Raw genomic sequence first — 13,027 nt, 5'->3', positions numbered from 1 at the left:
CTTGGATTGAAAAAGGAAATACCTTGAATGGTGCTTCTGCAAAAAATACTGATTCCTTTCCCGAAAGTGGTGTTGAAGTTATTGATCTTGGGGAAGACATATCACTCAACTAAAAAAACAAGATGAACACCACTGATGAAGAATGCTTCCTCAAAGTCTTTTCTTCTCCAGAGCCAAAGAATTAACCTATGTAACCAGTGCAAATAAATCTAATAGCAATTATCCTTAGTTTCATTTAATTCAAGGGTAACATATTTTCAATGTAATTCAGCTACCTTAAATACTTTCTGAAAGTTTGCAGAGTATAACTAAGTAACTTTGCTCCTCTCTTTACCAGAATTAATTTTAAAAATCTACAAAACTTCTTTTTTTTTTGTGAGGAAGATCAGCCCTGAGCTAACATCCATGCTAATCCTCCTCTTTTTTTTTTTTTTTTTTTTTTTGCTGAGGAAGACTGGCCCTGAGCTAACATTGGTACCAATCTTCCTCCACTTTATGTGGGACACCGCCACAGCATGGCCTGACAAGCGGTGTGTTGGTGCATGCCCAGGATCCGAACCCAGGCCGCGAGCAGTGGAGCATGCACACTTAACGACTACGCCACAGGGCCAGCCCAAAATCTACAAAACTTCTATTGCAGGTTGAGAATATTATTAATGAACATGCTAACATATTTAAAATTACTTATCAGATGAGATATTCCTGTTAACTATTTGAATATGGATTATTCTTTTTATGGCCTATGATTCTCTCAATAACAACCCAGTTTTTTTTTATTGCCATTTCATATCCAAGCTTCCTCCACTATGCAGTCATCACTGTAAGCTCAGACATGAAAGCTGCTTTTAATATTAGCCAACTTTAAATGTAATTAGAAAGGCAAATATATTTTAACAATGTTTTAAAAAGCCAAGTAAAATTCATTTTCAACTAACTGCCTCACCCGCTATCCATTCTCCCACCCTTTACTAGAGCTGTTAATATCAGAAACTAAAAATAGACTGAGCTTATTATCTTAAGGAAAAAGTTTCTGTCAAAAGATTTCGAGAAATTTCCTTCAGGCTTTTTAAAAAGACACTGTTCAACTCTCACAGGTTTGGTTTTTTTGGTGAGGAAGATTGGCCCTTAGCTAACATCTGTGCCAATCTTCCTCTATTTTGCATGTGGGTTGCTGCCACAGCATGGCTTGATGAGTGGTATAGGTCTGCGCCCAGGATCCAAACCTGCAAACCTGGGTTGCTGAAGTGAAGCACACGGAACTTAACCACTACACCACGGGGCCAGCCCCCAATTCTTCAGTTTTGAAATAAATAAGTATCAACATTATTTCCATACTAATAATCAAAATCCTTCATACTAGAATTTGTAATTTAAAACCACTGAAGAAAATTTTAAATGTGCATTTAAGGGTCAGTTCTAAAACATGTCCTTTTGGCCTAAACACAAAATGACAAAATTATGGCTTTCTTGATGTGTGTTTGTTCGTTGTTGGTTTGTTTGTTTTTACCTGGGTAGGACTGATAGGAGGTGGTGGAGCTTTGCGTTTTTTTGGAGTTCCACTTCTTTCTGAGCTTATTTTAGAGACTTGATCAGGCTGAAAGTTATCACAGTCCAAAGAATGGAGGTGGGTTAGTTAGGTTAGTAAAGTCGGAGCAAATAGCTTCATCAAACAATGAGAAAAACCTCAACAGTTCATGCATTTCTTACTTTATCAAGATCTGAAATCTGTTACCAACGTAAAAATAAGGAATATGCATGCTCCAAGTTTTCTTGCAGCAGCCCATGCTTTAATAGCAAGAAAATAAAAAACACAAGACAAAACCAGATTAAGCTGGTGCGGAGAACTGGGAAAGTAGAGATGAGGCGTCGTCTACCACAATTTAGAACCCAGAATACATTCATAGTCTAGCTTTCATCTCAATGCAAAGCAGTGGTCCTTTTCCCCATCTTGGGATGACTTGCATTCCTTTTCTTAAAGAACGTAAGTATGGGGGTAAGGGGGTAGCTCATCTCTGAAGGTTATGGACAAATAAGTAACACAGTTAGTACATAATAAATTCAGTATTGAGTATTTGCTGTTTATAATTTTTTCAAGAACTTTGATGTATAAATAAACAAATAAAACAGCCAAACATACATCTTGTTAATAAAGTAAAAAATAGTGACTCTATTTTTAGAAAAAACTCCAAAATAACAGGGCAAACCTCTCAATTTCTATCTGTGTAACATCAATGACATTTTAGAAGAGCCCCATTAAAATAAAAAGAAAAGCTAAATCTCTTATTTTCATTAAATATGTAATATTGCCATGGATGTAGGACAATAATCCATGTGACATTATAAGTATTTAAAATATTGTTATTCATTCTCAGAGTTTAAACCACAAACATTTTCACAGCAATAGGAAATATTAGTACATTTCAGAAAAAGATGAATATATAAGTAGCAAGTTTAAAGTTACATGCTTTGGAAATGGGGTAAAATATAAGAAAACATTTACCACCTTATAACAGTGAATCATTTATTTGAAAGATATTTCACTCCAGTATTTTCAACATAGTCTTTATCACTTTTCTAGTGGACCACAGAATGGTTTAATCAGAACATTTTCAAATTCCCACAAGCCAAGATGAAAAAAAATCACCTCCCCCAAAGATAAATACCTGCTTTGGTTTTGTTGGTGTCTTTAAATCTATTGAGGAAAAAGTGAAAAAAGAAAACTATAAGAACCATAATGACTCATATCCACTTTGGGTGGGGGGGGGATACACACACACACACACACACACACACACCATACACAATATTTAACACTTCATCTTTCTTCAAGAATATGTTTAAAAGAATAATAAAGTATATCATATTGCACAAATCCCTTTATCCTTTGGGGAAAATGGAGTGGATAAACTTAAAACAACACTGGCTATTTTCTTTCACATACCAGCATCCTGAGAGATTTTTGATAATAGAAGGCTTTGAATTCCTGCATTTTCTGAGAGTTTGGAATAATGTAAGGCATTGTGTCCAAGAGAGTCTACAAGGTTTAGGTCTGCACCCTTTTTAATTAAGGCTTCCACGATGTTAGAGCTGCCGATCTCACAAGCCAGCATGAGAGTGGTTCTAGAGAAAAAAGGAGACACCAAATTAGTACTAACAAAATGTGAAAAGTCTTTCCTGGGAAATCATTTCATTTGTCTTAAAAACAGGGAAAAGAAGATTAAGCACTGTTAAACCTGTACTACACTTAATCTCCTAGGGAATTCAAAACAGAATGCTATGAAGGTGAAATTATGTAGGTTTTTTTTCTTTAAACTTCAGATTAAATCAAAACATTAAACCACATTAGGTCAAATAACATAGACATAATCTTCTAAACATAATCTTCTGACTACGATGAAATTTAATATGGTTGGCACAAATCTTGTCCTTTCACCTCAAGCATTTTAAAGTACCTATACATTATTAAGACTATTTTAAAAACACAACCAATATGTTTACTTTAATTTTGCATGAAGTCATAGGAAATGGCCTATTCACTTTAGTATTTAATAATCTCATCACAGATTCAATGATGTTCCCAGAGGTCTAGGGAAAAAAATTTTAAGTCAAAACAGATTCTTGATTATCAAAAAAGGCAGAAAGTAAAAAAGTAAAGACGTTAAAACCACTTTAAAACGAATGATCCAAAATACATCTGTGATTATTTTGAAAGACTCTCAGAATGTGGGTGTCGCTGAAATCACATGATGTCTCATTCTGTGGTACCTTCCATTTTTGTCCCTGGAATTTACATCTGCTCCATGATCCAGCAGAAAGCGACAGACCTCACTGTGGCCATTTTGGACTGCAAGAAGCAGTGGTATATTCCCATCCTAGGAAACAAATTCAGATTAAGATTTTAACTCAGATGGCAAATGCCAGAGTCTCAAAGGTCCTTGTTCTTTCTACATTTATTCCTGAAATCGTCCTGCTGGTCTTATATTTGACTCACCATGATAGTCTGTGCCCCAATAGGGCTGCCATTACATCTTAGCACAGCTCGTCTTATGGAATTTCGCTGACTGCTAGCTTTTCCTCAGAAGCCTCAGCCTCTTGGGCTGCTTGTTCCCTCAGCTGGTGATGGTGTGAGAGAGAGTGGAACACCAAGTAGATAAAGGCTCAAGGCACGTATACCACATTTACTGAGGGATGGTTCTGGAGGAATGAAGGACTTGATTCACATGGCATCAGTAGGTCCCACTGCCCCCTAAGCAGCTTCTTCTGAGTGAACTACCTGTATCCTATCATGCCACTACTGTCTTCTCGGAAAGCACACCCTTTCATAATCTTATTAGGCATCAAAACATAACATAAATTAGAGTTTATTTGTCTATTACTGACACGTGACTAGACAAAGAGATTAATGGAAAGAATGATTTGCTTAATATGTTACAATATGACAACTGGCAACTCCTGTGGAAAAAAAGAAAATTAGATCCCCATCTCATACGCAAACTATGTAACGTGGATTAAGAATTAAAATGTTACAATATAAACCATATGAAAAAATACTAGAAGAATATATAGGTGACTATTTCCATAATCCTAGGGTGAAGGGGGCCTGGCTCAAATGATATAAACCACAAAGAGAAGCTTTCATTCTGCTCTTTCGTTGAACATACTCCACAAATAGGATTGATGGTAATTTTTAAGGTAGATGTATTCAAAAGGAAAAGGAAAAAAATAAGTTATTATTTTAACATGGAGATTTTTAAAAACACAATTGCTGCTTAAGAATTAAGTCTCCTCTTAGCATAGAATTTCAGACACATTTCTAAAAAATTATCTCTGTGAAGTTGTAACACTTTCTGGTTAAAAAGTACTGACATCCAGGGAGTGTAAATTTATTCACAGGTTCTATATGCTCACTTCACAATATCCCCATCGGGTCTAAGTGCATGCATATCAATTCCCATGTTACAGCGGGAAATTTAATCCTGTAACCAGGGGCAATAGGCATGTAAATTTAATCTCAAAATAGCCCAGCAAAGTTAAAACAGGCTAGAAGTGGTCTTCAAAGCTGGGAAACCCTAACCAGGAGTATCCAAGATGGTACATGGGGTACAGAATGAAAATAATAGAACTTCTATTTAGACTTATTTTTTATGTTTAAAACTCAAGAAATTGGGCTGGCCCCGTGGCATAGCGATTAAGTGCACGTGCTCCGCTGCTGGCGGCCCAGGTTCTGATCTCGGGCACGCACCGACACACTGCTTGTCAGGCCATGCTGTGGCAGCATCCCATATAAAGTGGAGGAAGATGGGCACAGATGTTAGCCCAGAGCCAGTCTTCCTCAGCAAAAAAGAGGAGGATTGGCACTGATGTTAGCTCAGGGCTGATCTTCCTCACAAAAATAAATAAATAAATAAATAAATAAATAAATAAATAAATAAATAAATAAATAAAAATAAACTATTTAAAAAAATCAAGAAATTAAGCCTTATTAATATTTATGTTGATAGTAGACCACATATCTATCCTTAGATACAAATATACATATATAGGAAGTGCATGCTGCAAAATGTTTTATTAATGATTTAGGGACCAATGACAAATACTCCTTAAGTCTATTTTGCAGAAAAGGATCTAGGTTGAAAAGGAGTAGAATTTTGCCACATACTTAGGTCTCTATAGTCTTAGCGACTCTCAGAAGTAGCCCACAGTGCTCTATAAACCAGTGTCCATCCCCATTTCTAGTGGCTGCTTGGTACTTACCAAATCCTTGAGGTTTATGGGGCTTTTGTGCTCACAAAGAACCTGCACAGCTTGAAGGCAGCCCTGCGCCGCTGCGGGGAGGAAAACACACCACCACAGCTTATCAGAAAGCTACTCTCACAACAGGGGCATCAAACACTTCTAGGAAGGAAAAGGTCATGTTCTACCCAGTTTGCATGCATGCACTCTAGCTGCATTGAAGAGAAATTGCGTCAGGAAGCTTAAGAAAGAGGAATTTTAAATTACTGTTTAATTTCAGAATTATCCAGATCTAAAACCAGCGACTGCCAGTTCCTTTAGGCAAACATTTGATTCAGCTTTTCGTAGAACTTAGCTTCTCCACAACCAGGGCCAAAAGCAATTCATAAATCTAATCATCCCAGAGTTCAGTGTCAACGTTTCGTCACTTGAAGCTGTGTGACAGATAGTAAAACAAAACGTCGATAAATAAAATTGATGTTCTTTATGATCCCAAATCGAAAAATCTGTACCACACATTACCTGAAATCTACAAATGCTTATGAATATCTCTTAAACAAGAACCTTAAATTAATTAAAACATAATAACCATGACAATTTTTACTGGTTGTTTGGTGGGCAACTGATGAATCCTAGACGTATTTCTTGGTAAAACTCTACACGCTTTGCAAACTGAGTAAAATGAGGATGTGTAAGAATGATGACAGAAAACAGCAGCAGGGGTAACACGGTAAGGTTAGTGGCTTGAATACGGAAAATGAAGTCAGTATTTCTTATAGCAGAAGAAGACAAATATAAGAATGAAAGTTACCTGCATAATGTAAAGCTGTTTTCCCAGAGCTGTCAATACTTTCAGCTGGGCATTTAGACTATAAGACAAAAATAAACAAATATATGTAATAAAATTCAGTTCATCTTTTTCCTGCAAGGTATGATACAACTTATTAGGAAAAGTGTAAACATGAATAAGCCCCAGTTACCACGCTCCGGGGGCCTACAGTCCCTTATGGGGAGGGAGACACATCTCCAAGTAATCATGACACAGGCAAACTGTCACCTTTTGCTGCTTCGACTGTCCCTCCTCTCCCTTACATCGTCACTACATTGCCACCATATCATCCCCATCAGCTAACAAATGTGCTCTAGGATTTCTCATTTCGATTCCACCTTGAATTCTCCCTTTTCACAAAACCAACTTTCTGTTAAGAACTGCCCACACACAGTCCATGCTTCCCCACCTCCCATTCATTCCTGAACCCATTGCAGTTGGGTGTCTGCCCTCAAGACTCCATGGAGATGGACTTAATCAAAGTCACCAAGCTTCATGTTTCCAAAGACAATGAATATTTTTGTCCTCCCCTTACCAACCTCTCATCTGTAACCCACTCCCCCTTTTCCACTACCCCATCCTCAGCTCCCAGAGCTCTGCCTGGCCCCTCCTATCCTGGTTTTCCTCCCACTGCTCTGGCCACTCCTCCTCATAAAACATAAAACCTTAGGGTTCCTCAGTGCTGTCTCTCTAAGCTCTCTTCCTCAGTAATCTCACCTACACCCCTAGCTTGAAATACCACCCAGAAGCTAATGACTCCCACATTTATATCTTAACAATAACAACAATAATATTGTGTAAGTATTAACTATGATGTGCCAGGCAGTGTTCAAAGAATTGTTTTAAGGCTCCTAACAACCCCAGTTAGATACTATTATTTAGCCCCACTGAAAATCAGAGATGAGAAAACTGAGGTACAACAAAGTTAATAATTTGCTCAGGTCACAGTAAGTGGCAGAGCCAGGATTTGAACCCTGACAGGCCGAGCTAGAGCCTGTGTTCTTATCTGTACACAACAGAGGTTATCTCTGAGCACCAGGCTTGACAACCCACTGCCTACTTCACATTTTCCGTTCTGATGTCTCACAAGCACCTCAGACATAGCACAGGCAGAACTGCTTCCCCTCCCCGACGCCCAGCCTGATCCTCCCTGACACTTCCCTGTCTCTGTCAACGGCACCACATCAATCTAGCCAATGAGCCAGAAACCACTGAGTCAGTCATCTTTGATTTCTTCTCCTCCTCCTCCTCCCACATCTAATTTACCACCATGTCCTAGCAATTCTGTCTCCAAACACAGCCCAGATCTACTCTCTTCTGTCTCTCCATTACCACGACCTAGTCTAAGCCACAATCTTCTCACCTAGACAGCTATGACAGCCTCCTGGTGCATCTCCACAGTTCTGCTTTTTCCCCCCTTTAATCAATTCTCTGTACAACTAGAGTGAGCTTTTAAGACTATGAATGTCACTGTTTACTTACAAGCTCTTCGCACTTCTACACTGTATGTAGATGAATTACAGGCTGCCCATCATGACGCATGAGGCCTGCACCCTATACCCTTCTCTCTCCTCCTCACTCTTTGCCTCAGGCCCACTCACTGCCTTTCTTTCCTCCCTGACTAGTGCCTTTCCCACCTTAGGCCTTTTGTACTTGCTGTTCTGTCTGCTTGGAATGTTTTCCCCTTGGCTGTTTGCATTGTTGAGTTCTCAGCTTAAATATCACCTCCTCCACGGACCTTCCCTGAACATCCACTCCTCCCTCCTCTCTCGCGGTACCCTGTTGGTTTCTTCTTAGTGTTGTGCAATTTGTAATGTGCATTTGTATACTTGTTTACCAGACTGCAAGCTCCACCAGGATAGGGGCTGCTCAGTTTGTAAGTATATACTCAATTCCTGATACACTGCACATGCCCAGGGAACATTTGCTAGAAGAAAGAGTGAGAGAAATAGCAGGCTGTCAGGGGAGGGAGAGAGTTCATTCGAATTTGAATTTGAAGGATCTCACAAGGCTCTGTGCTCACTGCCTTGAGGAGGCAGAACTTTGAGAAGTATCTCCTGCAGACAGATAGTAAGAGCAAAGGCCTAGAGAGGCCAGAGAGCAGAGAATATGCAGAGAGTCCAGCGGAGAGCAGGGCAGCAGATAACAGGGGTCATCACAGAGGGCACGGGTTGCCAAGACGAGAGGTGAAGAATTGATGAGAGAGAGGCAAGACCCAAGGAAAGCAACCCATTAGGAGGGCATCAAAGCCTCAGGTTTTACAACTATCCAGAAAGAAGAACAGCATTCAGACAATTTGCAAGTGAGGGTAGGCAAGAACAGGCAATGTTAGAGTGAAACGTCTGCCTGCCCTTCAGTGGTGAGAAGAATGGAGAGCAAGTTACGACTTACCATGCTTTGGCCTAATTTTAGAACAGCACAAGGAACTGTTTAAAGGCTTCAAAGATTCCAGAGGAAAAACAATCCATTTGCATAACCAGATATAAAATTACATTAGAGGCTAGAATATCTGGTCCTTGCCCGTGAGGATTTCCAGCTTGTCAAGTTCATTCTTCCTTAAAATCAGAGCCAGATGCAAAGTCTGCATAGCCAAGCCAGGATGGGAATGGAGATTTAAAACACAACTAAGTTAAAAAAATTGAGGTAAGACCAAGGGCGTGGAGGCAGGGCGCTTCGGCAGGTCAATGACTGTCAGTTATCCAGAGTGCCCAGTCCCAGAGGAGGCACATAAGGCAAGTTCTATTTTAACTGGTTTCAGGAAGAAGCCTCATAATAAAAATCATCATCATCATCACAGATGTTGATCTATTTTTCTTGAATTTTGCTTCAGACCTGTTAAGGTTAAGCATTCCTCGCATTGGCGGGAGCTTGCATCACGTAATGCAAGACAAGAAGCCGTGTGATCGACAGAGCAGGACAAGTTGAAGAATGTGACCCCATTTCTGCATTACAATTGCAAAGCCAAATGAAAGCAAGATGCCGGGTCGCAGCCAGTGCTCTGAAGGCTGAGACAACAGCTCAACAGAACAGACAGTACTCCAAACACATGTTTTATTGCTCTCTGCTGTTCCTGCAAATAGCCATCTTGCATTTTGACTGGCAACAGCTGGATGTTACCGTAGGGACTGCTATGGGGATTTCATTCAATATTCATCTTTAAAGACTAATGGAAGTTGTCGCTCTAAGCAATCATTATAAACTTCCTGGCAAGGTTATCAAACCTGGGCGTTGACTTAAAATTATAAAGAAGCATAAAACCAAGAACTTAAAAACTAACAACTAAAAGCTCATCAAGTTACATTCAAGGAAATAATGCTTGAAATTCTGCTTCTCAAGAAGAGTTGTGTTCTACTAATGATTGAAAGAATACCAGGATATTGGAGATCCTACATTGTAAGGATCTCCAACAGCATGGAAAAAATTTTTTAAAAACTATTTGAAGGGCCCAAGTCCTTCAGAAAAGAAAAAGAGCTGAAGAAAGGGGAGAAAAAGATTGGATCCCTGGAAGATACTCCAGATTCTGACTAGGATTCTCTTCCCTACCAGTGCAATTGCTATGGAAATAACCTTCTCCTTGGCTATCGTTTCAATAATGAAGCGCTTCATAGAAAAGCCAGGTTCTGAGACAGTGTTTAAAGGAGTGTGTGTGTGTGTATTTGTCCTTTCACAGATAAGGTTACTTTTAAATTTTAAAAGTGACACGTAATTTTAAGTTGTTGCCATTTTACCTGAAGGAGCTTCTTGATGCATTCATGGTGGCTGTTCTTGGCTGCGAGATGCAAAGCACTGTGTCCTAAATGGGTTTAAAAAAAAATTGGAAAAAGAGGCCACACATTTTAAATCTTTCTTATCTCTGTAATGAAGACAACTATGAGGAAATAAATTGTTCTCCAACAAAGACGGAATTGTTATTCTTGAGAGTAAGGCCTCAACTTCTTATCTGTAAATTCACTGTGACAAAAGTAGGGAGAACAGAGAGCATCCTGCCTACTGGATAACATTCAGGGTCCGCTCCACCTGCCGTCCTCTTGGGGTGCAATTAAGCTCCGGGCTAGAAGCTCACAGTGGACTCATGACATGCAGCTTGAAAGCTGTCAATATGGATGCCAAATGCCCTGTGTCCACAACAGTCACACCAGGCTACAACTACCACACGCCTAGGAGCCCAACAAGGCAGCCTGCAAGCCAGCAGAGAGAAAACACACCCAACACCCGCACACTTCAGTCCCCCCTCATGATCTCTCCTTCCTCTCTCCTCCAAAGGCACTCCAGCCCCGAATGGAGATTACCTGGAGTTCTCAGATAGTCCAAGTTCTTATGGAGAAGAAGGAAAAGAGTTATAAAAACGACAACACACTATTAAAGTAGCATTTCTTTACATTCCCTTCATAGAACACAACTCCAGACTCCAACGTGAGGCTCTCTAATGTTTCTGGGGTCAGATAACTTGAGGAAATCCTAATGCTATACCCAACTCCTCCCGCCTAATGGGCCTATAGAATTTCTGTGGGAGAGGGGCTGAGGGGCAGCCTTGGTATGGCTACCAGAGCAGCAGGCTCCCATCCTGGGGTCTTTACAAATTGCTCTTTGCTTAGCCTGGATTCTCTTCCTCAAAACCTGCCAGCTTACTCTCTCTCCTCCCCTGATGCTGCTGCTGAAATGCTGCCTTCTTTTTTTTAATTTTATTTATTTATTTTTTCTTCCCCCAAAGCCCCAGTAGATAGTTGTATGTCATAGCTGCACATCCTTCTAGTTGCTGTATGTGGGACACTGCCTCAGCATGGCCGGAGAAGTGGTGCGTTGGTGCACGCCCGGGATCCGAACCTGGGCCGCCAGCAGCGGAGCGCGCACACTTAACCGCTAAGCCACGGGGCCGGCCCTGAAATTCTGCCTTCTGCACAAGGCCTTTCCTGACCTCCCATTGAAAATTCCCATTCCCCCTCGACCCTTTTTATCCCTACTCCCTGCTTCATTCTTTGTTCTTCATAGCACAGAGCACCTTCCAACATACCCTTCCCACCTCTCCTTCTCTCTCTCTCTCCACACACACACACACACACACACACACACACACACTTACTTATGTAGTTAATTGTTCTTCTTTCCCCACCAAAGTATAAACTCGGTAAGGACAGGAATTTTTGTCTTATTCCCTGCTGTATCCCTAGTGTCCGCAACACTGCTGGCACACAGTACGCTCTCAGTATATACTTGTCCGTTTGAATTAGAGCATATGTTTATTACAAATGTTTGGGGAGGGTGTTTGGGGGAGGGAACCAAAGTTACCGTTGCCAGCCAACCCAATACACCTAGTAAACTCTTAAATCCTGTGTTTCCCAAAGTATTTAACCAAGATACCCCCAACGTAACACTTGTAAACAATCCATGCTTTGGAATATGCTTAAAGCTTGGTTTCTCAGCCTCAGCACTACTGACATTTTAAGCTGTGGGGGGTTGTGCTATGCACTGTAGGATGTTAAGCGGCATCTATGGGCTCTACCCAGTAGATGTCTAGTAGGGACAATCAGAAATGTCTCCAGACATTGCCAAATATCCCCTGAGGGGCAAAATCACCCCTGGTTGAGAACCACTGACTTAGAGGAACAATTTCTTTTATATGGTGGCCCAGTCTCCAAATACCATTTCTCTTTTCTGAATTAGTCTTCCCTCTGTAACACTGACCAGAAATCCAGTAAGTATTAGAGAATCAGATGACTAGGAAATACCGTATTTAAAAATTAGAGGATTTTAGGACTACAGTGAGCTGCACAAAAGCATGTGTGAGGCCAAAAGATCAGATTCTTTCTTTTCTGAGATCGGCTGCACTGAGAGATTTTAAGGCTATGCTCAGGGGGAGTTGTTTAGTGGTGCTGGAACACTGAGAGGCAGGAATCTCGCCACCCTCTCCCAAACAGATGAGGAAGATCAGGAAATGAGGAAAATGAGACTCGTGGAAGTAGGAAGACAAAGATCTTCTCTTTCCCTTCCTCCTTATCACATAAGAACCTTCCTTTCGGGATATATAATGTATAATAGTGTGAGTTCAGTTACATCACGCATGAAATAGGCGTTGGTGGGTTAGCCTGGCCCCCAACCATCACTTATACTAGTGTTTCCGAGGACAAGCACATTCTAAGTTTTAAACAAATGCCTTACTGATGAACTTTTGGAACCTATCCTGATTGCAAGTAGAAGACTGTTTATGTTGTGTATGCGATGCATTAACTTCTGTCTATGCCGTGGACCAAAGCTATTCTACATAAACAGTGCCCACTGGAAAAAGGCACAGTTCTCCAAAGACAAGATGGTAGGGAGATTTAAACAACTCATCATAAAATAAATAACAGACTTTCATTTCACTCCAAGGGTTCTAGTCATACCTGGAAGTAAGTACTGTGTTTCTAGAGAAACAAAATTCTTTTATTCCCTGGCTCTCTGATGTGTTTTCCTAATCAGGAGCACAAA

General features: G+C 40.4%; 1 protein-coding gene across 6 annotated transcripts in view; it reads right to left on the bottom strand.

Annotated features, from left to right (window-relative positions):
• RAI14 (retinoic acid induced 14) overlaps window positions 1-13,027 on the bottom strand; it is a 144,245-nt gene that overhangs the window by 14,314 nt on the left and 116,904 nt on the right. For 4 of the 6 annotated variants that reach the window (XM_087443174.1, XM_014781574.2, XM_004422715.3 and 1 more), the window contains exons 5-12: window positions 10,291-10,355; window positions 6,545-6,602; window positions 5,755-5,825; window positions 3,766-3,872; window positions 2,942-3,120; window positions 2,664-2,692; window positions 1,508-1,594; window positions 23-109 (exon numbers count right to left, since the gene is read on the bottom strand). In XM_087443174.1, coding sequence (XP_087299300.1) covers window positions 23-109; window positions 1,508-1,594; window positions 2,664-2,692; window positions 2,942-3,120; window positions 3,766-3,872; window positions 5,755-5,825; window positions 6,545-6,602; window positions 10,291-10,355 — 683 coding nt within the window. The remainder of the gene's footprint in view (window positions 1-22; window positions 110-1,507; window positions 1,595-2,663; window positions 2,693-2,941; window positions 3,121-3,765; window positions 3,873-5,754; window positions 5,826-6,544; window positions 6,603-10,290; window positions 10,356-13,027) is intronic. The other 2 variants (XM_087443176.1, XM_004422717.3) reach the window with 1 other exon arrangement.

The sequence above is a fragment of the Ceratotherium simum genome, chromosome 18 (assembly GCF_057802395.1).
Source record: "Ceratotherium simum simum isolate JZ-2026a chromosome 18, ASM5780239v1, whole genome shotgun sequence".
Classification (NCBI taxonomy): domain Eukaryota; kingdom Metazoa; phylum Chordata; class Mammalia; order Perissodactyla; family Rhinocerotidae; genus Ceratotherium; species Ceratotherium simum.
Note: the sequence above shows the minus strand (reverse complement) of the source record. Positions and strands in the feature narration are given on the sequence as shown.